Source organism: Jaculus jaculus, chromosome X, assembly GCF_020740685.1.
Source record: "Jaculus jaculus isolate mJacJac1 chromosome X, mJacJac1.mat.Y.cur, whole genome shotgun sequence".
Taxonomy (NCBI): domain Eukaryota; kingdom Metazoa; phylum Chordata; class Mammalia; order Rodentia; family Dipodidae; genus Jaculus; species Jaculus jaculus.
This window is the reverse complement of record NC_059125.1, coordinates 138,178,780-138,206,506: the sequence shown is the minus strand read 5'-3', so window position 1 is coordinate 138,206,506 and position 27,727 is coordinate 138,178,780. Positions and strand designations below refer to the sequence as shown.

The 27,727-nt window shown below is 36.6% G+C and overlaps 1 protein-coding gene across 4 annotated transcripts in view; it reads left to right on the top strand.

The window, feature by feature from the left end:
* Positions 1–27,727, top strand: part of Mcf2 (MCF.2 cell line derived transforming sequence) — a 72,673-nt gene that overhangs the window by 19,388 nt on the left and 25,558 nt on the right. For 2 of the 4 annotated variants that reach the window (XM_045140263.1, XM_045140264.1), the window contains 15 exons: positions 26–145; positions 908–1,024; positions 2,403–2,552; positions 5,473–5,606; positions 6,486–6,600; positions 10,064–10,183; positions 12,409–12,600; positions 13,782–13,973; positions 15,219–15,387; positions 16,606–16,653; positions 20,305–20,342; positions 23,386–23,474; positions 25,326–25,392; positions 26,535–26,650; positions 26,754–26,823. In XM_045140263.1, the coding sequence (XP_044996198.1) occupies positions 26–145; positions 908–1,024; positions 2,403–2,552; positions 5,473–5,606; positions 6,486–6,600; positions 10,064–10,183; positions 12,409–12,600; positions 13,782–13,973; positions 15,219–15,387; positions 16,606–16,653; positions 20,305–20,342; positions 23,386–23,474; positions 25,326–25,392; positions 26,535–26,650; positions 26,754–26,823 (1,737 nt within the window). The remainder of the gene's footprint in view (positions 1–25; positions 146–907; positions 1,025–2,402; positions 2,553–5,472; positions 5,607–6,485; positions 6,601–10,063; positions 10,184–12,408; positions 12,601–13,781; positions 13,974–15,218; positions 15,388–16,605; positions 16,654–20,304; positions 20,343–23,385; positions 23,475–25,325; positions 25,393–26,534; positions 26,651–26,753; positions 26,824–27,727) is intronic. The other 2 variants (XM_045140266.1, XM_045140265.1) reach the window with 2 other exon arrangements.

Here is a 27,727-nt window from a genome sequence, read left to right as displayed (position 1 = left end):
TTTTTTCTCTTCTTTCTTGCTGCAGGCTTCCTTCCCTGGGAGCTTACACTTAGTTCTAGTTTTACGTCCTACCAGTTTTCTTCAACGAACTTTCACAGATATTGGATTTCGATTTAGCCAGGAAGACTTCATGCTGAAACTTCCGGTAAGAGAACTGTTTAAAAGTTTTGCCCTTCTAATTCTTATGTAGACTTTATATCATACTGTTTGTTTATAAAGTTGTGCCCATATACCATTTAAAATAAGTAGTATTTGTCTTCTAAAAATAGAAATCTGGAATGGCCCACAGCCTTCTGCTTCTTTTGTTAAAAAAGGAGTTGTTCAAAAGTTTACAAAGAACATTCCTTTTGCAAAAAATATATGTTATATGTTATGTATGTCTGTACATATATATTTATGTGTATATGTATATGGTTAGGGACTTTAATTTTAGTTAGCATGAATGTGTGTTTTATGTATCTAGAATTTCATAAATTCACATCTCTGAGCTAGTTCAGAGTACCATGTTCTTTATTTTGAAAATCTATCTTTTTTATTGTTTGGAATAGAAAGCCCATAACATTTGATACTTAAATCATAACTTACTACTATGTAAAGTCCTTTTGCTTGCTCTGAACATAGCATGCTTTTCAAAAGCTTGGCTATTAACAATCAAATTTTTAGGCAACAGTTTTTTGGTCTGTAAGGAGGTTGATTTTGCTTGACATAGATGTTTTGTAAACAAAAATCTATTATTAACAAAAAGAGATAATGAATATAGGTATGGGGGGCATGTAAAGGAGAGAACTGTTCAAAGCAATTATGCAACATAACTTTCTGCTAAGTGTATGATAAAGTTCATTTTGCAGTTTAATGGAGGGATGCCATGAAGGACAGTTAACAGTATCTTTCTTGCTTATTTATATAGGTTGTTATGCTGAGCTCAGTTAGTGAGTTGCTGACATACATTGATGACAAGCAGTTAACCCCTGAGTTAGGCGGCACCTTGCAGTACTGCCACAGTGACTGGATCATCTTCAGAAATGTATGTTGCTTTTGCCCTTACTGTAGAGCCTATAATTTGTACTAGCCTTTAAATCTAGTTCTGAAAAAGTAAATCCTATTTGAGAAAACCAGATTTTGGGTCTCTTCAAATACTCATATAATCCAACATTTTGATTTTCTTCCATAGGACATATCTAGAAATGAGAAGAGTCACTGAGGATGGCAGTTGAAGGAGAGGCCTAGGGAATAAGGAGATTATGCTACTGCCCATCCCTAACTGTGGTCATAGAGTAATGCAGAGACAAAGGGTTTGGGTTCAAATCCTAGCACTTCTGAGTTTTACAAGGCTAGGGATACTCCTGAAGCTATTAGCTTAGTGGCAGAGACCTGTATTGGAGATTTACAAAGAGGTGAGACCCACGTACCTCCCGGATGAAAGTCTGTGATTTAAGTATCTTGACTTCAGATCTCACAGTTATAGGAACTCTTCTAAAGAAAATGGTGATGTTCCCTAAACTGGGGTTGCATTTTCCTCATGTCTGTTCTTCCCTCAGCACTTTGTTTAGCAGCTCACTCAGTAATTCAGTGGTTCACATGAAGGTGGGTTATCAGAATTAGAAATGGCTAGTGCTATGTAACCTACAAAAACAATCCGAAACTACAGACACCCAGAGTTGCATGGTGAGCAGATGTTTTATATGGTCTCTGCATGTTCTTTACCTTATGTGAGTAATTGATTTTGGAAACAAGATAAAGTAACCTTCCTTGCCATTTTAGGGCAACAGCACTTTTGGAATAGCAATTTCAGATCTTTGACAGTACCTGCAATGAATTGTGGCAAGTTGTTCTCCAGTTCCTTATATCATCGTGTTATTTGGAGGGTTAATCATGAATGCTAATCAGTATAAAGTGGCTTTGTTATTCTCACATCTTCTCAGAAGGAAGCTTATTATAAAGCCATTTTACCAAGTACAGACTTTGATAGACTAAGGAAAACACCAAATTCCAGAGATATAGAACAAATTACTCAGCACATGGTACCCCCTTCACACCCCTGGTGCTGAGGACCAAATCCAGGGCTTTGTGCTTGCTAGGCAAATTTTCTGACACTGAGTTAAATCCCCAAACCCAGGAACATAACACCTTTAAGAAACAGGTTTCATTAGTGTTCAAGAAATAAGTCAAAAAATTTTAGAAGAACATATTTAAGAAAACCTTTAACATTACTTTTAGTTTCTTAGAGTCTGAGAGGCAGAATTAGAATTCTTTGCCAAGGGTAATACCAAATTTCCTTAGGAGAGGAAAGTTCATAGTGTACATGTTTGCTATTACACCCAAATACAGATAAGTACAAATTACTGATAAAGATTTTTATATGGTGACAGAGTTTCCATTAAAGATTCTCTGGCTTTTTACAGGCCATAGAAAATTTTGCCCTCACAGTAAAAGAAATGGCTCAGATGCTACAGTCCTTTGGAACTGAATTGGCTGAAACAGAGCTACCAGATGATATTCCATCACTGGAGGAAATCCTGGCAATTCGTGCTGAAAAGTATCATCTGTTGAAGGTATGTCTGATTGGACTAGACAGACACAAGTTTTTCCTGGTCCTTTTGATCCTCTTGAAACTTGTGGTCCTTTCTTTTGTGGTGCTGGGATGGAACCTAGGGTCTTGCCCAAGTTAGGCAAGAACTCTACCACAGATATACATCCTGAAATGATTTCTTTCATCAGGCTCTAACTATATAGCCAAGACTGACTGGAGTTTACTATGTTGACTAAACTGGCCAGGGACTTGTGCTCATCTTGCTACAGCCTACTGAATGCTCAGATTATGTGTTTGTGCCACCCCCCTGGCTACAGGGTGTCTCTTTTTCCAGAAAAGTGTTTGGTGGGTCCATTTGACAAAAATTGTTATATACAAGAAGATAAAAGATATTTATATATTGTAAACAACTAAAAAATTGTACCTTCAGAAGGAGAATGTTTTGAGTATTTGAATCCAAGTGTCACCTTTGTAATTGTATATGACCTTAAGTTTAGTTGAAAATATAATATCTTATAAATGTTCCAGAACAATAAACTGTATTTATTATTATTATTGTTATTGTTATTATTAGTATTTTTTTCAAGGAATGATCTCACTTTAGCCAAGGCTGACCTAAAACTCACTCTGTAGCCCCATGTTGATCTCAAACTCATGGCAATCCTACTAGCATAGCCTCCCAAGTGCTGGGGTTAAAGACGAGTGCCACCATGCCTAGCAAGTTACTTTTAACTCTACATTTGTCTCTTATGCAAAAGGTCTCTCATATGGAACGGAAAAGTAAGCATCAAGAGTTATACAGGTGTTCTGTTTAAACATTCATCAAAGGAACAGTGTGTCATGTGAGGGGTGTAAGGAGCAATTCATGAAGATGCAGGCTTGGTTTCATGTTCCATCTCTGCCACAAACCATTTGGGATCAAGGCAAACATTGCTTAGTTGATTACAAGCTTTCCTACACAGTGCTGGTACTTTGTGTGTTCTATGGTACACCAGGAGTGGTGAATTGATTTTGTTTTCCTACTCAGTTTTATCTGGGGCATTGTGTTATGAATGATTCAGAGGTACAATTCTGAACAACAATAAGGCCTTTTAGAATCTTCTTTTCTCAAAATGAAGACAAACTAAACAAGAATTGGACATATAAGTATATTTCATCTCCCTCTGGTAACAAGCTTGCTGGGTGGACTGGCTGGTCTGAGATCTAGGTAGAGTGATACGTTTAGATTAAGGTAGGGAGATAGCCCGAGTATTTCATATTAAAATCTGAAAGCAAACTCTGTTGAAGGGAAGAATGCTTTGTTTCTCACAGGGCGTAGTGCTGGGCAATTTGCCTGCACTCTCCAGTAATTTTAAGTTTCCTTATATGTCCAAGGAGGTAGGCGACTGTGGTGATGCTGCTGCATGACTGTCCTGTGTACCATCATTGTGAGGATGAAAGGAAACCAAACATGTAGTGTACATATGACAGTTTTTAGCACATGGTTAGTGCTTTATAAATGTCAGATTTTGGATGGTCTTTATTTATTTATTTTTGCTGGTTTTATTTTTGTTTTGGTATTAAGGATTACACATACTAGGGCCTAATTCATGAAAAACATATATACATACATACATACATACATACATACCCATTGAGCTAATCCCTTATGTAACCTTCTTAGATGGCCCTTGGACTTCCTGAAGGAAATCTTAGATCACTTAGATATCGGAAGCATCTCAGGATGGCCTTGAACTCTCGGTGATCCTCCTACCTCTGCCTCCCAAGTGCTGGGATTAAAGGCGTGCGCCACCACGCCCGGCTCAGAATATTTTCCAAACAGAAGACCTTCTGGATAGAGGCACATACTTCATGGTTTTACTTAAACTTGACTGTGAAGTAAAATAAGACAGAAGGCAGGAAATGATGGATTATAGTCAAGGGTTATCAAGAAAGATATGAGATTCTTTGTGAATATGCATTACAGCTTTCTTGCATATGGTGGTGGTGGTGGTGTGTGTACTGATACAGCATTGCGATTGCTCAGGTGCCACCCCATGTGATTGCCTGAGGCAGATGGAGGAAAATACTGGGTGTCCTCTCCATTAATTACCTGCCTATTTTCTCCTTGCAAAGAAGTCTTATTAATTCTGAAATATGGCCTTTGTGAGCACCAGCAATTCTCTGGTCTCTATATTCTCCCAGGATTGGGGTTACAGACATACATGGCCATGCCCAGGTTTCTTTGTAGGTTCTGGAGATTTGAGCTCAGGTGGTGTCAGGCCTCCATGCTTGCACAGGAAGCACTTTTAATCACTGATCCATTTCTCCAGCCTGCTATGCATTAAAACTTCTTTGTATCTGTGTGTTTCCTGATATGGTAATTGTGAGGTTCTTTTCATTACTTTGATCACTTAAAAATTTTAGAATGAAATGAGATTGGCTACAACTTGCTATCTGTCAGAGGCTACAGACATCACATGCTACTTATGACCCTTACAGTTTGATCAATTAATGTTTGAAATGTGTGTCTAAGGCAGGGCCTTCTTGGATCTTCACATCTTGCAGATTCCTCTCATCTTAAAATATTCCTTGAAGGCTGGAGGGATTGCTTAGTGGTTAAGGCATTTGCTTGCAAGGCCAAAAGACTCAGGTTCGATTCCCCAGGACCCACGTTAGCCAGATGCACAAGGGGGCACATGCATCTGGAGTTTGTTTGCAGTGGCTGGAGGCCCTGGCATACCCATTCTCTCTCTCTTCCACTTTCTCTGTCAAATAAAATAAAATAAAATATGTTAAAATATTCCTTGATTTTTTTTAAGGCAGCTGTGAAAGCAAAACCCATTCTGGAATCCCTGTTTATATCCTGGGTGCCATCCATTCATAGGTGTCTATTCCCTTTTCTTCAAGTTACTCAGGTTGGACTATAACTGGCTTACACATCCTCTTTTGCTTTTGCACAGAATGACATAACAACTGTAACCAAAGAAGGAAGAGTTCTGCTAACAAATTTGGAAGTGCCTGGCCCTGAAGAAGCTATCAGTTCAAGTCTTGAATGTCATCAGCAAATAAGTGGCGATTGGCAGACTATTAATAAGTCAGTGCTCCCTGTTTGCTTTAGAGTTACTTAGTGAATATGTTTTAAAAAGTAGTTTTTACTGTTGTCTGTTAGTTGTGAAAGTGTTTGTGGGAAGTCTCTGATCCTTTTCTCTGGGTTGATCCTCAAACATTTGTTTGTAGAGTCAAGCCCCATGGACATTTATTTTTCTCTATCTGAACCAAGTGCCATAGGCTATAGTTGCCTATAATAATTTTTATATAATGTTATTATACTATTTTCAAACAAATATTCTTTTTCATTTATCTTCTCCCTTTTCCTTTTTGTGCCTGTCCCTCAATTTCTCCTTTCATATGACATGTTTCTTTTTGTCCTCACCCATCTCCCTCTTATCATCTCTAATTTCCCTCTCATGGTCTCCTATTTTAAATCATAGCCCACATTCTGCCCCACATCCCCCTATATACATACAAACATTAAAAGTGAGAACCCACAACTAAGAGAGAACATGTAATTTTTATTTATCTGGCTTTTGGATTCCTCACTTACTATCATATTAAACAATTGCATCCATTGTCCTGTATATTTCATAACTTCATTTTTATTTACAGCTGGGTAGAACTCCATTATGTGTATGAACCACATTTTCATTACCTAGTCATCAGTTGGTGGACATCTGGGTTGATTATATTTCTGAGGTATTGTGAATATAGTCACAATGGACAAGTACCTCTGTGGTAGGATATCGAGTCCTTTAGGTATATGCCCATATTTTATTTCACTACTTAGCTTTTAGAGCAAACTTCACATTGATTTTTATGATTTTTGCCTATAGTTCTTATATCCAGAACAGTTTGAAGTAAATACCTGCAACACAAGTGGTTGATTTTAGGGAATTTTGTGACTTTTCTTGTTAAGATTGCTTGCCCAAGTACATGATATGGAAACCGCTTTTGATGGATTTTGGGAGAAACACCAATTGAAAATGGAACAGTATCTGCAGCTATGGAGGTTTGAACAAGACTTTCAAGAGGTCAGTTAAACATTTGCCATGTTTCTTTCAGTGTGTTAGAGGATTTTCCCTGTGAGCATCAGAAACATAGTCTTGCAAGATGTCTGTTCCACCACCCTTCTGAAGGAAAAAAGGAGGCAAATGTACTTTGCCCAAGATCCCAGGTCTCCTCTTCACTTACTCTTCTTATATAGGGAGACTCTGACATGCCAGCAGCAGAAACAGAAGCTCTCTACCCCCAGGCTTACTTTTTAAAAAAAATTTGTTCATTTTTATTTATTTGAGAGTGACAGAGAGAGAGGGAGAGAAAGAGGCAACTATATATATAGAGAGAATGGGCGTGCCAGGGTCTCCAGCCACTGCAAACGAACTCCAGATGTGTGCCCCCCCCTTGTGCATCTGGCTAATGTGGGTCCTGGGGAATCAAGCCTCGAACCAGGGTCCTTAGGCTTCACAGGCAAGCGCTTAACCACTAAGCCATCTCTCCAGCCCCCCAGGCTTACTTTTAAGAATGGAAAATTCAGGATTAATAAATATGTATAGGAAATAAAAGACCCCTGAGAGAGTGGGAGGATTTTCCAAGAAAGCAAGGTGGTTGCTATATCAGGGGCTTGGAGCTGGGAATATAAAATGGAAAAAGCTCCAAAGTGTCCGGGCAAGCATGCTTAGGATTTCAACTGGCATCTAAAGAAGAGAAAGAAAAGGAAAAAGGAAAAGTTATTTTTTTCTGAATTAGAATTCAGAAAATCAGGTGAATTTAGCAAGGAGAGTCTGTGGGCAACTCTCCTCAAAACTGTTTTAAACTTAAAGGGCTTTCAGGTTATATAGTTGCTTTCCAAGGAGACAGCAGCCACTTCCTTCTTGGTTCTTAAATACCACATACCTATGCTGCTCACATGATATGACAAATATTCAAATGGTATTATTTTTTTTCTTTATTAGTTATGTACGTACTCAGTGTGTAAACAGCCACATTGGTACCACTGTTAGTCTCCTCCCTGTCCTACCCCCTCCAAAGGGACCCTCCTTGTTTGGGAATGTGTTTCATGCATTGTGGGATTAGCAATCAGTTATGGGGAAGAGGCAATGTCTCTGTGCATAATGTCCCAACTTGTGGCTCCAACAATCTTTTCAAAATATTTTTATTTGGGCTGGAGAGATGGCTTAGCGGTTAAGCGCTTGCCTGTGAAGCCTAAGGACCCTGGTTCGAGGCTCGGTTCCCCAGGTCCCACGTTAGCCAGATGCACAAGGGGCTCACGTGTCTGGAGTTTGTTTGCAGAGGCTGGAGGCCCTGGCGCGCCCATTCTCTCTCTCCCTCTATCTGTCTTTCTCTCTGTCTCTGTCACTCTCAAATAAATAAATAAATAAAAATTTAAAAAAATATTTTTATTTGTTTGCAAAGAGAGATTGAGAGAATGGGTGTGCCAGGGCCTCTTGCTGCTGCAATCAAACTTCAGATGCAGGTGCCACTTTGTACATCTGGCTTTATGTGGGTAATGGGGAATCAATCTTGGGCCTACAGACTTTGCAAGCAAGCACTTTAACCACTGATCCATCTCCTCATCCGTGGTATTAACTTTTCTTGTTTTTGGAGGCAAGGTCTCATTCTAGCCTAGGAAGATCTGAAACTCACTATACAGGTTCTATAGAGCCCCAGGCCAGCCTCTAACTCACTGTGATCTTCCTACCTCAGCCTCCATTTGAAATGACAATCTCTGAACTGTTTAAATTGCATATATTCTGGCCCCATTCTCCTAAATATTTTCTATTTTTTCTCTGTCTCATGCTGGGGAGATTGTTCAGTGGGCAAGGGTACTTGCTGAGCCAGAATGAGGACTTCAGATCTACCCTCAGCATCTATGATATAAAAAGCCAGGTGTGGCCACACATGCTTATACCCCCAGTTCTTAGGGGCATAAAGACAGGAGGATTACTGGGACTTCCTGGTCAGCCAGTCTCATCAAAAACAGCATGAGCTCTGTGTCCTATGAGTCACTCTGTCACAGGAGAATAAGGTGGAGCAGTGATAAAAGGATACACATCTTGTATACACATATGCTTTTACTACACACCTCACACATGCCACACTCATACTCACTATAAAGAAACATACTTTTGTATAACCACAGTTGAATTGTCAAAATCAGTAATTTAACAGTAGTTCAAGAAACTTTTTCATTCTGTCAATTGACCCAATAATTTTTTAATTTTAATTTTTTTAAAGAATCTTACTAAATAACTCTGGCTGGCCTTGAACTTGGGATCTTCCTTCTTCATCCTTCTATATGCCAGAATTACAGGCACCACTTTGTGTTCCCAATAATGTCCTGTATACCATTTCTTTTTATTTCAATATAGGTTTTAGTCTACAGTTGAATAATGCTTGTTATGTCTCTTTGGTGTCCTTGAGTGTGGAACATTTGCACAGCCTTTTTCAGCTTTTATGACAGTAATATTTTGAAGAATATAGACCTTTTAAAGTAAAACCTCCTCATCTGACATTTTTCCATGATTAGATTGTTTATATATATTCTACTACAGAACCATAGAAACAATATATGTATTTAATGGCATCACATCTGGAGATGAGTAATGCCCACTTGCCCCCAAATGTTAATGTGGATCTGGATTAACCAGTTAGAATGTGGTTGGATTTCTGTACTGTATCATAACTCCCTCACTTTTTGTAACTAGGAAAAAATATATGGGAAGAAAATATAAGGCAATACAAGTTATCTTTAATCCTCATTAAAACTGTCCATAGACTCAGCATCAATTGGTTGTTCTATCCTGAACCAATCTTTAGTATGGTGGTCTGCAAATTCTGTCCAAAATAGGAAATGTGCTCAAGTAAAAACCTTCCCTTCTTATTTAGTTATTTTCTAGATTTCTACATTTTTCTTAGCTGATAACTCATTGTTATTGTTAACTTCTTTGGTGTTTCAAACTGGCCACTTTATTGTTACATATCCCAACACTTCTAAAAAAACATATCTTCACTTTCTAGTGGTCTGAGATATTCCAAAGTCATGTTGTACTTGTTCTGCCTTGACTTGGAAACAAACATTTTCCTTAAGTCCATGGTTTCTTCTTCTGAGGAATGGTATTAAAGTTTAAGGTGTAGGTGCCAGGTGTGCTCATTGCTACTGAAAGTTCTTTGTTTCCAGGACCAGACACCACGTAGATGGAATGTATATATACATACATACATACATACATACATACATATATGTGTTGTACACATTAATTCAAATATGTCAGCATATATATGACTGTACATGTACATAGTGACATGGAATGAATCATGAGAATGGACTTATATTGAAATTCCATTTTAATAGATTATAGATATTTATATATATGAAGTAGCTGAACATATGCATACTTTTCCTATATTGATGTTCTTGTTTAGTAGGGAAAATGCTTACTAACTTCTGTATGTATTTTTAATTCATGAATTTTTTAAAATCTTTGCTGTTTCTAGCTTGTGACTGAAGTTGAACTTTTATTAAGTCAACAAGCAGAGCTGGCTGATGTAACAGGGAACATAGCTCAAGTGAAACAAAAAATGAAGAAAATAGAAAACATAGAAGAAAAATCTCAGGTAGGATTACATTTTAGATATTTATTGTATTGTTGTACTATATTAGTTATATTTTATTGGAATTAAGTAGTATAAACCCCTATTATATTTCAGCTTTCATATATACATAGGTTATAAAATAATATTAGCTGAAATTCTATTTTATTCAGTGTGGACACAGGGTGATACTGCAGGTATGTCATATAGTTGAAAGGGAGACCTATGAGATTATGGAATGAATTGTTTGAAGATCACTTGTAGAAACAAGAGGGCAAACCATTTTGGAGAAGTTACAAAAAGGATAAGGTTCCTTAAAGGCCCATTTTGTGATCTGTGTAGTTAACTCAAACCTAGATGCACAAAGTCTATCTGTGAATTTTGCTGAACTTATTACTAAGCCTCAATGTCCTCACCTATAACTTGGGGATAATATGACCTACTTTGCAGTGTGGTGGTAAGGAAGTATTTGAGTTTATGAGAAGCACCCACCACAGTTTCTGTGATACATAATAAATACTCAAAAGAGGTGGTAGTCATTAGTCCTACTAGTCCTAAAGCTTGGAATCCTGACTAATACTTTAATGCAGGCCTTGTTATCCTATCTTGCATATGAAGGCAAAGCAATGCTCTTAAAGATGTATTCTTAGGAAACAGATTTATGGGTGAACCATACTCAAATAAATGCCAAAAGTGAGAGGCAACAGTTGCAGTCAGTAGGTCTGGAATTGTACTTGTAGATCTTTGTAAATGTAATAGTAATAATTTATAATTTATATATCTCTGTGGTCTAGTGGAAAGAGAAGACAAATGGACTTGAAAACAGTAGGGCTTTGTTTTTAATTCAGTTTTCATCACAGTATTAAACATATAAAATTTTCCATTTTCAGCATCATTCAGTTGTGTTCAATGTGTGTATGTTACTATGCAGTAGACCTCTGGCATGTTTTTATCTGTGGGACTAAAACTATGATCCATTAGACAGTAACTTCCTATTCAATTATTTTTATTAATTAGTTTTGTACTCAGAAAATACAGTCAATTTGGTACCATTATTAGGCTCATCCATTACCTATCCCCTCCCCTTGGGCCCTCCTTGTTGAGGTATATGTGTCATGCATTCTGGAGTCAGCCCACAGTTATGGGTAGGATAAGTGTCTGCGTATCATGACCCAACATGTGGCTCTGACATTCTTTCTGCCCCATCTTCTGCAAAATTTCCCTGAGCCATGTTGGGTTCATTTTTGGTCTGCTTCAGTGATGAGGTGCTGGGAGCCTCTGGGTCTCTGGATCTCTGATTTGGTAGGAGTTGATTTTTCTCTGTGTTGATCTCCTTCACCCTTATGCTGGTACCTGGTTCACCAAGAAAACAGCACCCTTGCTTGTTTTGCCAATTGTTCTTAGTTTCAGCTGGGGCCCTTTTGAGGTATGATGGGGTGGCTCTCTCCTTAGGATCTACATATATCTGAAAAAGAGAAGCAGATTCTTCAATGGAGAGTAAGTTAGTACAGACAAATGAGATACCCTTACTTTTTTTTTTATAGAGAATTTAATAGGTATAGGCCCTCTTGTAGCCACAATTGGTGGTAGCTTGATAGTGGAGAGCGGGCTTATGTTTGGATATGGTTCTGACTCGTTTCCCAGCTGAAACTATGGGTCCTGTTCGAATTTTTGCTTTCCCATTAGCCAGGTAGTCTAGTCACCTTCTCTTCTGGGCTTCTGTTTGCTTTGGTAAGCATTGTTTGAGCTTCTGCTGTGTTTCAGTCACTGTACTGAGGAAGTCAGTACTTGACATTCTGAGAGAAGCCATTAGAGTCTCTTTTGATGTTCACATTAGGTATGTTCAAGGACAACCATAAATGAAATTTCCAAGAGTGAGATGATATGAAGTACAATAGATTTGATTTAATTTGTGTCCACCCTAGGTGATGTATGTGGTTCTGTTTTAAGTCGATATACACCAAAAGATAATCTCTACAATTATGAGTGGAATGGGGCTACTAATTTTCAGTCTACATAACCAGAAATGTGTGACCCTCTGATAGATGACATCATTGTTCTAGCTAGTTATTGTACATGTAGAATTTATTATTTTTTCTTTAAGACTGCATAGGTATAACATATAATGTTGTTTTGAGGCATATATTATTCCATGCCCAAACACTTTTTTTCTCCATAATTTTCTTCCTCTTTTCTTCTGGATGAACAGAAGTCATGTAGTCATAATTATCTTTCTTTCTTAAAACCAGGAACTGTTAGCAAAGGCCCGGTTAGTGATATTACATGGCCACAAACTTGCATCCAATCACCATTATGCGTTGGATTTAATCTGCCAGAGGTGCAATGAGCTACGCTACCTTTCTGATATTTTGGTTAATGAGATCAAAACAAAACGGATACAGCTGAACAGGACCTTCAAAATGCATAAACTCCTGCAACAGGTAATGTGAGGGGAAATGACACATTTCTGAAGTAGACTATACTTTTTTCCCTTTGTCCTTCCTATCCTGACATATTTTGTCCTAATGTCTTACCATATACTGTTGTCCTCTCAGAGGTCGTGGGTCAGGGTCTGGTATAGCTTTGGATTTAGACTTACAAGAGTCCCCAGGGACTTGACTTGATCATGGTTTTCAGTCCAACTACCTATGCACTGTTCATGGAAGGTTCAGAATAGAACCAACTTTGTCCTCTTCTGAATACTGACATTATGGTGGCCATGGCTTTCTTCCTAGTTTGAGTAAGTCTGAAACGTCCACTGGTAATACTTTATATTCAAAATGCTTTTAAAAGCCTTGGGCAAGCACTTTGCAGAAGCCTGAAATTTTTTCCACATTTCATAGTATTCTCCCCCAATATTAAATGATGACTGAAAAATGCTCTTTTATGCTTGTGAGTCTAACCACTTTTGTGATTAGACAATGAGTTAAAAGTTTCCCCTATGAATCTGGTCTCGGCAATGGTATGCAAATAAGAGCATTACATGTAGACATCATATCTGAGCATAAATATTATAATCTGTCCATCTCCTTTTTTGGCAAGGAAACCATTACTTGTACTTTGGTGATTATGAATCATTGGTATTACACTTTGTATTTTGCTAGGAGTTCCATATTTCAGTTATTGATTTGTGGAAAAAAGCATACAACTAAACTGTTAGTGTTGAGAAAATTGCCAGCCTCCTGCTGCAGAAGAAATTACTTGTTATGAAATAAATGCAGTGCTTCCCAGCTTTGGCTGGGCATGAGCAATACCTGCAGAGCTGAAAAAGTATCAGTGTTTGGCTGGCAGCCCAGAGCTACTGAATCACAATTTCTGGGGACAAATTTGAGATCTCTTTCATTAACATTTCTGAAAGCAATTCTTATTGAAGCAGCAAGATAACTCTCTTAATGAAAAACTTATTTTGCGTTTGTTCATTCATATGTTTGTATATTTATTTTATTTTGTTTTTCGAGGTAGGGTCTCACTCTAGTCCAGGCTGACCTGGAATTCACTATGGAGTCTTAGGGTGGCCTCGAACTCATGGTGATCCTCCTATCTCTGCCTCCCGAGTGCTGGGATTAAAGGTGTGTGCCACCACACCTGGCAAATGTTTATTTTTCTTGATTTTTCTCCTCAGGCTCGTCAGTGCTGTGATGAAGGGGAATGCCTTCTGGCTAATCAGGATATACATAAGTTTCAGTCTAAAGAAGATGTTCAGAAAGCCCTTCAAGACATTGAAAACTTTCTTGAAATGGCCCTGCCCTTTATAAATTATGATGCTGAAGCCCTTCAGTATGAATTTGATGTGCTTTTATCTCCTGAACTCAAGGTAGGAAGCATTTTTTCAAAGATATTCTATTACTTGCTTTTCTCATTGCTATAATACTTGAAAGAAAAGAAACCTATGGGAAGAAGGATTTGTTTGACTTATAATTTGACATTATAGTCCATCATGGTAAGGAAGGCAAGTCATGGTGGCAGGAGGCAACCGATCACATTGTGTCTGTGGTCAGGAAGCCAAGTGATGAATACTCTATCTACATAGCTTGTTTTCTCCTTTTTATTCATGTTATTTTATTTATTTATTTATTTATTTTTACTTTTTTGGTTTTAGTGTCACTCTTTCCCAGGCTGACCTGGAATTCACTATGTAGTTTCAGCATGGCTGCTGGGACTCATAGAAATCCTCCTACCTCTGTCTCCTCAGTGGTGGGATTAAAGGCATGCACCACCATGCCTGGCTCAGTTTTAAATTTTTATCCATTATTTTCCATTTTGTTCATTACTTATTACACTAGTGCAAGAGTTTCACTACCCTGTAACTAACTTGCCCAGCTTGCATACACAGCCCTGTGAGATTGAGGGGAGGTAGTAGTACTACTGTGCAGCTTCAGAGTGCAATCACAAGTGCTTGCTATGTAAAAAGTAACATACACTTTGAACTCTGAGAATGAGCATAAACATTGCTTATATTCTCAGAGAGAACGGGTGTATGTGGACCTCTAGCCACTATAAATGAACTCTAGATGCATGTGCCATTTTGTGCATCTGGATTTATGTGGAAAGTGGGTAATTGAACCTGGTTCATTAGGTTTTGAAGGCAAATGCTTTAACTGCTTAGCCATCTTTCCAGCCCCTCATATACATTTTCTTGTGCATCCTCAGAGAAAGACCCTAAATTTCTCTAGAATGTTATGACCAGTTCCATGGCTAATATATTTCTCCCTTGGGTTATTTTCATTAAGACCTTTGTTTTCTTTCTATGTGAAAAGAATATACTAATATTCGATTTCTATTCTAAAATTCTTGTAGTTATATATTAAACTGAAAATTAATGCCAGATGTGGTGGCACATGCCTTTAATCCCAGCACTTGGGAGGCAGAGGTAGATGGATCACCATGAGTTCAAGGCCAGCCTGAGACTACATAGTGAATTCCAGGTTAGCCTGGGCTAGAGTGAGACCCTACCACAAAAAAAAGAAAAATTAATGTTTTGACTGAACCTGAGAAATGCAATAGTGGTTGCTTTGATTATTTCAGATAATATCTCATAAAATTCTTATGTGACCCACAGGTTCAAATGCAGAATGTACAACTCAAGCTTGAAAATATTCGGAGTATATTTGAGAACCAACAGGCTGGATTTAAGAACCTGACAGACAAGCATGGGAGGCCAATTCAATTTGCACCTTCATCTGAAAATTTGATCAGACCTAGAATGACATTTTTTTCACCTAAACATGGTAAAGTAGCTTATAGCACTTTCTCTGTCCTTTTATTTTATTGCTATTTATTTTGCTAATTTATGCAAATGCTGATTTTTTCTTTTGCTATTCTGATAAACCTAAAATTTACTTTCGTATCTTACTCATGTTTAAATGATACTGTATGCAGCAGGACTCAGAATAAGGTTTTTGTTTATTCCCAAGATGCAGTAGCTGCAAAGAATTGTGCAAAGTCATAGCTACCTCAGGATGGAGGGTTTTAACCAGAGAATTGAGTATGACAATTCCGTTAGTATCAAAGCCAAACTTTTCTTTAGCAGGTAGGGAAAGGTATATAAATCTTATGCACACATGGGTATCCAAGCACACATGTTTATTACTACTTCAGTAAGTTTTTATTTGGTTTTTATATGCTGACAGTATATAAGTACCTTACCTAAGTAGGATGACTTGATTTTTCTAAGTAAGTGCTAGTAAATAAAAATTCTGTTAGTACTTTTCTGTTACAGAGTACATTTTCTCGAGGTAGGAGGATCACTGTGTTTTTGAAGCCACCCTGAGATTACATAGTGAATTCCAGGTCAGCCTGAGCTAGAGTGAGACCCTACCTCAAAAACAAAACAAAACAAAACAAAACAAAACAAAACAAAACAAAACAAAAGAACCCAAAACTATATTGTCTTCAATGAAAAACTATTGACTGTAAATTATATTTACTGTAATGAAGATATACTTAAGATATTATCACTATCAAAATACTACAAAAATAAAAATAAAGAAACAACATTAAAGACATTAAGGGGATTAAACCCAATAGTTTTGGTACAAAAATAAAATAGGTTGGTATTTTTAAGCAGAAGATAGATGTCAGTTGATTTCTGGCTCTTTTGGTTTTGTGATCTTGGGCTGTTCACTTATCATGTAGCCACAGTACTTTGTCTGTGAAATAGGGGTAGTGATACATACTGATTTAATGTGTTCTTGTGAAGAGGAAATTTGAAAAGTAAATGTAGAAGTACTCAATAAATCAAACTATTCTTTCCCTCTAGTTTAGAATTCTCTCTTAATATACTTTGAAGCTTACATCTTCCTGAAATGGAGCACATTGGGTTTTGAACAGTCTTTCCAAATCCAATCACACCATGATTCACTCAAAGAAGATTTTGTTTTATATCATTTCTTTTTTCCTTTCTTTCTTGTGTTCTTATTTAATGTCATTACACTTTCTTTCTGCAGTGGGAATTGGATATTCTTTCTTTCAAGCATGCAAACTTTTTTCAAAAGGTATTAAGTTTTCTTATTTTTATCACCAGTATATTTTCTGAGTTTGTGTACACATGAAAAACCAGTTTGACATCTAAAAATAGCAGCAATTCATTCATTAATTATGCCTACAAATATCTTATTTTTAAATAACAACTATTCATCTGTCTCTCTGTACGAAATTTACCTTGAAAAATGATGATGGAAACATAGATTATTTTTCCAAACTTACTTTGTTTTATACAATGACCACTCAGAGATAAAAGGAAAAAGAATCAGTGATATTAAAGTGAACCATGATTTCTTTTATTTTAAAGATTTTCTTGTCATCAACAATCCAAGTATTTGTTAGGAATAGCTCAATTTACTTCAATTTAAACTACTTAACACATTTATGAGGAAGAAGGCAATTCAATGAATAAATGGCATCAATGGATTAATAATTCTCTCTATTATCCATCATGGTTTGTAAGTGAAATTAAAGCAATGTTTATGCTACTAACCTTATTCACATTTCTGCATTGCTTTTTGGGTAATGGGGATATAATACATTCCAGACAAACTAGATGAACTGTGAAGAGTTTACATCATTAAACTAAGCATAAAAGATTTGGCCAAATCAAAGCATGTGCTAATTTTTCATACCAATAAGTCAAACTGTTTTTTTATGCTTCGTTTTTGCTTATTTGGTTTTTATTTTACATCAGATTGAATCATCCACTGAGCAAAGTGCCTGACAACTAGCCAGATTTGATAGATAGTTATTAAAATCACATTAAGTATAGAGAGGAGTTAGGGGAGGGCAGTGAGGGATAAAATGTAAAGTCTGTCTTTCTACTTTGAATCTTTCTCCTAGCACCATACCAGTGTTTACAAGATGTAATTTCCTATAGGAAATAGATACCACATACTTCAAATGAATCAATCTTTGCTGCAAAACTTTTCTTCTCTGTCTTACCAACTAGCACTATGATGTTCCCAGTTCCCCAAGCTTATTACCTCAGTTTCTCTTACTCACTTCCATGTCACCTTTAATTTGTCAGAATCTTGTGTTCTGTGGAGTTTTGCAGCCTAAATGTTTCCTGTGCATATGATTCTTCCCATCTTCATTGCTGTCTATGTTGTCACTTTGTGAGCCCAAGATGACATCATCAGCAGCCTTGACAGCTGTAATTACTAGCCTGTCTCCCATCACCCCACTGTTCCTGTTCAATTTTCTTTCCTGTCTTACTTATCTTGTGGACGTTAGACACACTATTGTCTCTGTGGAAAATGCTCCCTCCTCTTCCATTGCTTCTTTGCTAGCTTCCCACCTGCTCTTCTCCTCCCCTGCAGCCCAGCTCAGTTAGTCAAACATGTCATATAACAACAACCCCCCTATTTCTTCTCAGCTTTAGTTTACTGCTTGTTTTTTTTTTTTTTTTTTTTTTTTGTCCCTGTTGTTAGATTGGAAGCTCTGCAAGCTCTGGACAGACAGGGATTGTATAAAATTCATCTTCATGTATCTTTATTTTTTTTCATTTATTTAAAAATAACAAGTTGTACATACACATATTTCTTTTGTATCTCTTTATCTTGACAAATATTTAATCAGTAAAAGTAACATCTATTCCCTACATTACCCTTAGAACTAAGTACACATCAATATATGTTAGATATGTTTAAAGGATGTGCATGCCATTATTCTTTTAGAAACTGGTTTATATGGTAATCCTCAATAAGTCTAATGTATATATATATATATATATGACTTGTTACTATAAAAAAAGTTCATATGCATATGCAGATATTTATTTTAACACATGAAAGTGGAACTGGGAAGATGGCTCAGTGTATAAAGCACTGGCTGTGAGGACCAGAGAATAGATTCCATAAAAGCCAGGTAAGCATGGTAACCTGACTGCAATACCAGCACTCAGGATTCAGAGATCGGATGTGCAGGGAAAGTTAAAAGTTAAAAGTTAAAAAAGTTAAAAGTTAAAAGTCAGATAAAACCCAGTAAATTGGCAAGCCCTGAACCCAAATGAGAGATCCTGCCTCAGTAAATAAGGGGGGAGTGATCAAGTAAGACACTTGATATCAATTTCTAGTCTACATGAGCACCCATACACATGTCATCATGTACACACGCACACACACACACACACACACACACTCACACTATGCACATACAACTGAAAAATTAAATGAAAGCTAAAGCATATAGTTTAGAGAATATAATAACCTGTCCACTCCCTGAATGTGATTGACACTGGCCCTTAGCAAGGATGTTAGGACAAAAAGAGAAAGTCTTTCATGAAGAAACTCATGCAACCTGCATGCATGGCAGTCTTCATTAGCCCTAACAATTATTGACTCAATATACTCCTTGATTTGATCACTCTCTTGGCTGTGTAAGCCATTTAAAAAAAAGAAGATCATACCTTTGAATTTTTATTTATTTATTCTTTTGGCTTTTTTAGGTAAGGTCTCACTCTAGCTCAGGCTGACTTGGAATTCACTATGTAGTTTCAGGGTGACCTCGAATTTACAGCGATCCTCCTATGTCTGTCTGCCAAGTGCTGAGATTAGAAGCGTGCACCACCACACCCCACTTAACGCTTTGAATTTTGATGAAAGATTTTTTTAAATTAACTTTTTAGAGTTTTATTTATTTATTTATTTGAGAGAGTCAGCAAGAGAGAGAGAGAGAGACAGATAGACAGACAGACAGATGGAGAGAATGGGCATGCCAAGGCCTCCAGCCACTGCAAACGAACTCCAACAAATGTACCACCTTGGGCATCTGTCTTAGTTGGCTCCTGGGTAATCAAACCTGGGTCCTTTGGCTTTGTAGGAAAACACCTTATCTGCTAAGCCATTCCTCCTGCCCTGATGAAAGGCTTTTAATCAGCATTTTACATCATCCCTTGAAAATGTTTTATATAGTGACTAGAAACTTTCATTTTGACAATGATGGTTTTAAATATGCTTTTGCTTCTTGAACAAGATATTAACCTTATTTTCTTTCCTATTAAATGGGGATACAAGTTGTTATACATAACCCATGGTATATTTGAAAATTAAAAAAAAAAAAAAAGATTATGGCCCAGTTTGCAATAAATTCAAAGGAACTGTTGGATGCTCTAACTACTAGGCTCTACTTGAATTTTGATGTTTTTCATTATTATTATTATTTTATGTTAGCATACGAAGTAATGAATTTTATCAGAGCATTTTCATACATAGTATGTTCCTATTCATCTGCTACACCTGCTGCTTGCCCCTGTTCCTGCTGCCCTCATACCTTCAGGGCTAGATTGAAAAAAAAAAATCTTTGATCTAATTAGTCAGTAAACTATTGTCTGATTAAATTTCTGTGATTCAGAATGACCACTAAATTAGAAAATAATTGTAAACACTAGCACCATATCCTTGTTTTTTTGGGGGGGGGTATATAAGAATGTGTGATGAGTGAGACAATAGCAAAATCATGCTTGATCAAAAATTGGATTGATATAGCTATTCTAACCAATCACTGTCTTCTGTTAGTATTTAACTTAACATTTTAAAATTCTAATATAAATATGTTGACATATTAACTCTAATTATTTAACAAACATGTGTGTGCTTTCACTAAAAGTGCTGACTTTAATTCTGTTATGAAATTTTTCTTTCACATTTCCCTACCAGTGAAGAAGTCTTGGAGACAAAATCTGAGCAACGTAAAGGTAAGCATAATTCAAAATTGCCTACATGGCTGTAATTGCAGAATTGGTCATCCATGACTTCATAATTTTTATTCACTACATGTACACTGTGCATTTGAAAGCCCATTTCATCAAAAAGAAAAGTTCCTGCTGCATTATGTCTAATTGCAGTACTGGCATGGCTCCAGATGTGTGAACTTTTTTTTCTTTAGGTCTTGGTTCATGTTCAGAATAGTTTCTATAAAACATTACCAATAAGTTTCAGCTTCTCTTCATGCCCCCTACCTTCATATACCTAAATAATGCTACCCCTTTCTATAGACGGCCCCTTCTTTCATGAATAATCATAGCCTTGGAAGTTGGAAGCAGGCTTATAGTGGACCAAGCAGAGGCTGACTCTGGGCTCAAGTAACACAAGCATTTGTCTCTTCGTCTGTATGGTAGACCCCCCTCCTTAACTTTGGTTTAACTTTCTACTTGGTTTCCATTTTTCCATTGTTAGCAGTGCTCCAAAAATATTACATGGGGAATTCCAGAGAAAAGAAGAGTACAGAAAGAAGAGAGAGGGCGAGAAAAACAAAGAGGGAGAGAGAGAGGTCGTATTCACATACCTTTTATTAGAATATCCAGTTAGACTAGTTCTATTTTCTTATGAATTACTGTTAATCTCTTATTCTGACTAATTTATAAATTAAAAGTTATAATGTATACATATTGGAAAAATTGTAGTACATAGTGGGTTCAATACTATCCACAGTTTCAGGCATACACTGAGCTTCATCGAATGTATCATTGAAGAAGTGGAAAGGACTCGGTGTTCAAAAGGTCTCCCCTCTTAGTTCTCTGTTAATCACTTAGAATTAACAATGTGTGGCATATAGTTCTGGGTGGAGGTTTCAGGTATAAGAATAGCAAGGTAGCAATTAGTCTATGTTGATATTCAAGGTCTTGTTATCATATAGTATAGATCTAGCTTCTGATTTCAGGAAGGAAGCAAGATGAATACCAGTTTCCATAGCCTTAAAATGTCTTTCAATTCCAGTTTCAACTCATGGCACCTTTGCATACCTCTACCAGATTTTCCTAGGTCCATGGAAATCATATGGAGCTGGAGCTGTGTACATTTTCTTGATGGAATGTCCAGCTCACAAACAGTTCTAAACTGTATTCTTCTGATTCAAGTCAATTTAACAATACTTAGATTTCCTTCCTGCCTCCCTTGCTCCCCCCCTAAGGTCCCCTTCCCTCCCTTCCTCCCTCCTTTCCTTCCTTCCTTCATTCTCCCTACCTTCTTTTTATTTTTCTTTATCCTAATTTCTTCCTCCCTCCTTTCCTTTCTAACTTCCTTTCTTTGACACATGTTCCTGCTATGCAGCATAGACTGACCTTAAACACAAAGATTTTCCTGCCTATACCACCTCAGTGGTGGGATTACAAGCATGTGTACCACATCCAGTTAACAGCCCTTAGTCTTTTAGAAATATGAATTTATGTTTCAAGTCTTTTCCTTTTATTTCAGTAATGTGTTAGGAGTAAATGATTCACACCAACCTGAGAAGTGGAGTATGCAATATATTTAGTGTTAACTGTAACATTATTACAGTTATTGGTATATTTGACAGAAATAGGAAATCAGTCCACATCCCGAGTGCTTGACCACTTTGTCATTTAGGATGCATACCCCCTTGACCATGTTACTAAGCCTTTATGAATTTTGCTTTTCTAGTCTTTGAAATGCAAGAAAGAACACCATAGGTTTCTAGATTGCTCTGAGCAATAGATAGGATGTTATCCATTAAGTCTGTAGTATTGTGTCTGCCAAATATGCAGAAAGTTGCAAGGGTAATAAGTGCTTTTTGTTTTCAGTATATATTTGTAACACATAGATCATATTTTATGGAAATAGCATTTTGCTAATAAATCTTGCACTTAATGGGTTTCTAGTTGTTAGGACTAGATTCCCAGTACTATGTGCCACATATAGTTAGTTCTAAGTGGTTAACTAAGAGGGAGAACTGTTAGGCTCAGAGTCCTTCTCACTTCCTCAATGATACATTCCATGGTGCTCATTGGATGTCTGAAACTGTCAATAGTATTGAACCCATTATGTGCTATAATTTTTCCAATATGTATACATTATATATATTATAAACTTTAATTTATAAATTATGCAGAATAAGAGATTAACAACAATAAATCATGATAATAGTCCTAACATAATGTTACTTTGACTTAGAAGTCAGCTGGATCCCAGGTCTATATTTAAATGCTTCCAAAGAGCAGTTATTCATTACGTCTCATGTAGTTGGCTCAGTTTAAGTCATCATCATTGTCATCTACTCCTCATTCTCTCCCTTCTCCTTTTGATCCTTCATCTGGCAGTACTGAGGATCTAACCAAAGGTCTTCTACATACCAGGAAGACACTGTAATCACTGAGTTATGACCCCAGTGCCCGTTCAAGCATTTTAGAATCTGAAAAATAAGGCAGTGGTTTTAGGATCAGAGAAGCTGTGTTTAGCACCAACTAATGTGTGCCAGAGAGAAGAGCAGAGAAGTACAGTTAGTTATAGCTCTTTGGAAAAAGAATAGACAGTTTTGCATGTCTCATTAGCCCTGGAATGTATCATGAGATTTTTATCACATTCAAGTTTATGGTATGCCACTGAGTCATTAGGAAAAGATTAAGCTATGTTGTATCCTGGATTAAAGAATTCAAAGGTGAATGTAATATTTTCTAGATGGGTTTCTGTAAGCAATCATAGAGACTAAAATAGTTCTTTGGTGATCTAGAAAATCAATTTCATATGAACTCACCTCATTTCTCAAAAGAAACAAATAAAGTAGACAAAATAAATTCAAGTTAGTATCTTAAATCTATCCTCTCAGATAACTCAAAGTGATTATTTTACTAGAACATATCTAGCCATTTTAGGAAAACATCACTGTGTTTTATTTTAATTTACCTACACACTTAGGACCTAGAATAAATTAAATTTTAGCTAAATTATTTGAAGTACTGTATCTATATAGATGCTAACTTAACCTTTGTTTTTATATTTCAGATTGAAGTCATACATGATTGTCAAGAAAAGAGAAATTCTGATCCATCTTCCAGTTTGAACAATGACAATAACTTGGATATTTTGAAAAAGTATTTTTTATTTATTAACATAACTTTACATATACAGCTCCTTGTGGGAAGCTCTGGATCAGTGTTTAAGGCTCATGTGCTTAAAATTTTCCATTGGTAAAATAGGATTCTAATGGAATGGGACATGACAAAAAATAACTAGTGAGGTGTCAGGAGTCTCAGATTTAGGCTTGATTAAGCTGTGGTCTGTTTTATGTGGCTTGAGAAAAATCAAGTATACTTTCTCAGGATTTTATTTCTTTGCATTAACTTGGGGATTGCTAGACAAGTGCTAAGCTAGTAAGCTACATTTCAGCCTACTTTTAGGACTTTTGTTTCTTTTCTTTCCATATTTGTTTTTGTTCCCCATCCCCAGTTTCATTGAACAACTGGGAAACAAAAGTTACACTCTGTATCAAAGCATCTCATCATATATACCTTAAGCACCTATGATGTAGTTTCCCAATTATACTTCAGAAAAGCATATTTATGTTCTAGTCTTAAGAATATTTACTTTTATGTTCCTCCATAGGGACTGACTAGTACATTCATGATCCTACAGTGATTTACATTAACTCCCCTGTGGAAGGTTCTCAGTGGACTGGGAATGAGAGAGGGAATTAAAAATATAACACACTGGTAATATGAACAATTTGTAATATGTTCATGTAGTAAATTCCTCAATAAAAAGAATATTTGCCTTTAAACTTCATGTCACAGAGTTACAAATAGACAGAATTTTGGATAACATACATGGATATATATATATATATATATATATATATATATATATATATATATATATACTTTATCTCCCAAGATTATTAAAGAGTATTTAAATTGATTATTTTTGAAAAGAGAACACTAAATTCTTCCAGATGCCTAATAAAAATAAGATGAAGAGAGAGAGAGAAAGAGAAATGTCCAATGGTGGACATTAAATTAATTGATTTACTTATATATGAAAGGGTAGTGGATTTTAAATTGGTCAGTTAGAAATCATAATGATAGGGAAATATATTTTATTTTACAGAGCAAATGGACATACTTGCTGTAGAAACTTAAGTATGAGTCATACATGAAAAGACAAATGTAATATGTTACATGTCTTAGAAAAGTTTAAAAACTTACTAGAAACTGGGAAACATGGTACCTAATCTACTGAAATTATTTTATTATTATTATTAGAGAAAAAGATAATAAGGCTCAAGAAATCTAACCATTAAAAATTCTGAGATTGAGAAGTTGATTTTTTGAATTTTTAGTAAATTTATTCTTAATCTAAGTGAACTAGAAATGATTTTAAGTTAATAAATAGCCTTTAAACATATACCACTTTTTCTTTGAAAATTATTTAAAAGAGTCTTGGGGTGGGGGATTTAGCTCACTGGAGACACTGGGTTCAATCTTTAGCACAAGAAAAAAAATCACAAGAGTAAGAGTCTTTTGAGTGGTACTTGTCCTGTCCATGAATAAGTTTCATATCTTGATTGTAAAGCAAAACCCTCTGGCAGTTGCCAGTGCATTATCTATTTTAGATAATTAAAAAAATTGTTTACTTTTATTTATTTACTTGAGAGTGACAGAGAGAGAAAGAGGCAGATAGAGGGAGAGAGAGAGAATGGGCGCGCCAGGGCTTCCAGCCACTGCAAATGAACTCCAGACATGTGTGGCAATTGTGCATCTGGCTAACGTGGGTCCTGGGCAATCGAGCCTTGAACCAGGGTCTTTAGGCTTCACAAGCAAGTGCTTAACCACTAAGCCATTTCTCCATCCCCTACTTTAGATAATTTTCAATGAAAATAATTCAAGCATTGTAATATGATACTGGAATGGGATAGTTAACTGACAAATATGGTCTTTTCCTTCTAGCCATGTCCTAAATGAGCTGATACAGACTGAGAGGGCGTATGTTCGAGAGCTGTTTACTGTTTTGTTGGTAAGTGAATCAAGTGTTCCCCCTGCCATTTTCCACAGTGTTCTGCTATATTCAACCAAGGGATTGAATCAGTCTTCTATTTCTCTCTGTCCCTGGTTGTCACATGGTAATAGTGGGTATTTCTCTTATTGTCTGAGGCTATGTGTTGTTTAAGCATATATATTTATGTCATATTTTAGTCTTGGATTAAGAATTTATTACAGAAGCAAGAAGCTATTTTCTTAGTGATATAGCATGCTGTCATAATTATTCCAAGACTTCTACTTAGAAGTTGTAATGTAAAGTACTGAGAATGGGATGAAAACATCCATTTGACACAAATGTCAAAATAGTAATTTGGTTTTAAAAAACCTAAGTGCTTCAGTTTAAGGAGAAGTTGATGGTTCACTGTTCTACAATTTTCAGTTGATTTCTAACACTATAAGAAAAACTCTGAAGGCCAAAGTACTGCCTTTTATTCTGCCCACTGAATGGAAAACCTTGGCTTCTATATCCTTCCTTCTAAACCAATGTCATAGGTAACTTTGGGGCTTAGAGGACCTAAATGTTAAAATTCAAATAGCTGCTTTCCAAAATCCCCTATATTTACTGCTTCACTTACACATTTGATAGCCCAACCAAAAGCAAAAGTAAAAAATTTAAATTGCAGAAGTGTGTTTATTTTATTTTTTTATTTGAAGTTATCTTCATTTTTATTATTAACAACATATAGTGTATGGACACATCGTGTGTTGGTACCCTCTTTTCTCTCTTCCCTGCCCCCATTCAACTGGGAACCCTCTTCAGTGGGTTTGCAGGTATACCCTATGGGGTGGGTTATGTGTTGTGGGAGCAGCAGTCAGCTATTTGGGGGGGGGGATGCCTCTGGGCAACATGTCTCAACCTGTGGCTCTTACAATCTTTCTGCACACTCTTCCACAAAATCCCCTGAGCCATGGGTGAGTTTCAAGTCTACTTCAGTGATGAGCTCTTAGGTGCCTCTGGATCTCTGCTTTGGTAGGTGTTGAGTGTCCCCAGGGTCTGTCTCCTTCACCCTGGCACTGATTATCAGGTTCAGTGTGGAAGCAGAACTCTTACTTGTTTCTTCAATTTCTCTGTGATGTCACACAATGTGTGGTCTCATAATGTGTTTATTTGAATAGGGCTACAGAGCAGAGATGGATAATCCTGAGATGTTTGATCTTATGCCACCTCTCCTGAGAAATAAAAAGGATGTTCTTTTTGGCAACATGGCAGAAATATATGAGTTCCATAACAAGTACGTAATTGCCAAATTTTTGATGACTTTTTAAAAGTACCCATGACTGGTTTATTATTAATATTTATCACATCAATATGTTTTGTCTCCTAAAAAATCATAGCATTTTCATGAGCAGCCTGGAAAATTGCTCTGATGCTCCAGAAAGAGTGGGACCATGCTTCCTGGAAAGGGTTAGTGCAATTATTTGTTTTAAAATTGTGTAAATATTTACAACCCGGACAGTGACTCTTGTAGAAAACAGATTTGTAGACAAGATAGTGTTTTTTTTCGGGGAGGGGTCTTTTATAAAATACATTTTAAATTATCTGTTTATTTGCAAGCAAAGAGAAAGGGAGAAGAGAGACAGAGAGAATGGGCACACCAGGGCTTTCAGCTACTGCAAAGGTACTCTAGACACATGTGCCACTGTGTGTATCTGGCTTTACATGGGTACTGGGGAATTAAACCCAGTTTAGGCTTTGCAAGCAAGCACCTTAACTGCTGAGACATCTCTCCAGCACCCTCACCCCTTTTTTTGTTTGTTGTTTTTCAAGGTAGGGTCTCACCTAGTTCAAGCTGACCTGGAATTAACTATGTAGTCTCAGGGTGGCTTTGAACTGATGGCAATCCTCATACCTCTGCCTCCCAAGTGATGGGATCAAAGACATACACCAGGCTAAGATAGTTTTTTTTTTTTTTTTTTTTTTTTTTGCTAATGTCTTAATGTTTTAGGAGAAGTCACACCAACTCCAGCAAATACATGCATACTAAGTTTTCTTGTAGAACTGATGTGATGGGGTGGTCAAGGTCTGTGTTTTTTATTCTGTGATGTCACATAGAATCCAGGGACCACATTGGCTATGAAGATGTGAGAGATGGGAAGATTTTATCACAACCATCCTGATTTGGGTAAATTTAGTGTAAAAGATGCCTTGATATCATTTTCTAATACATGTAAAGTCCTAGGATTGAATCTATTCTAGCTTTCAGCTCTTAAGTTATCATAGGAATTTCACAAAACAGAGAGGTCTGTTCTTTCTATTGAATAAAATCAGTCAGGGAAGCTCATCGCTCCATCCCCCCAAAAGTATGCTT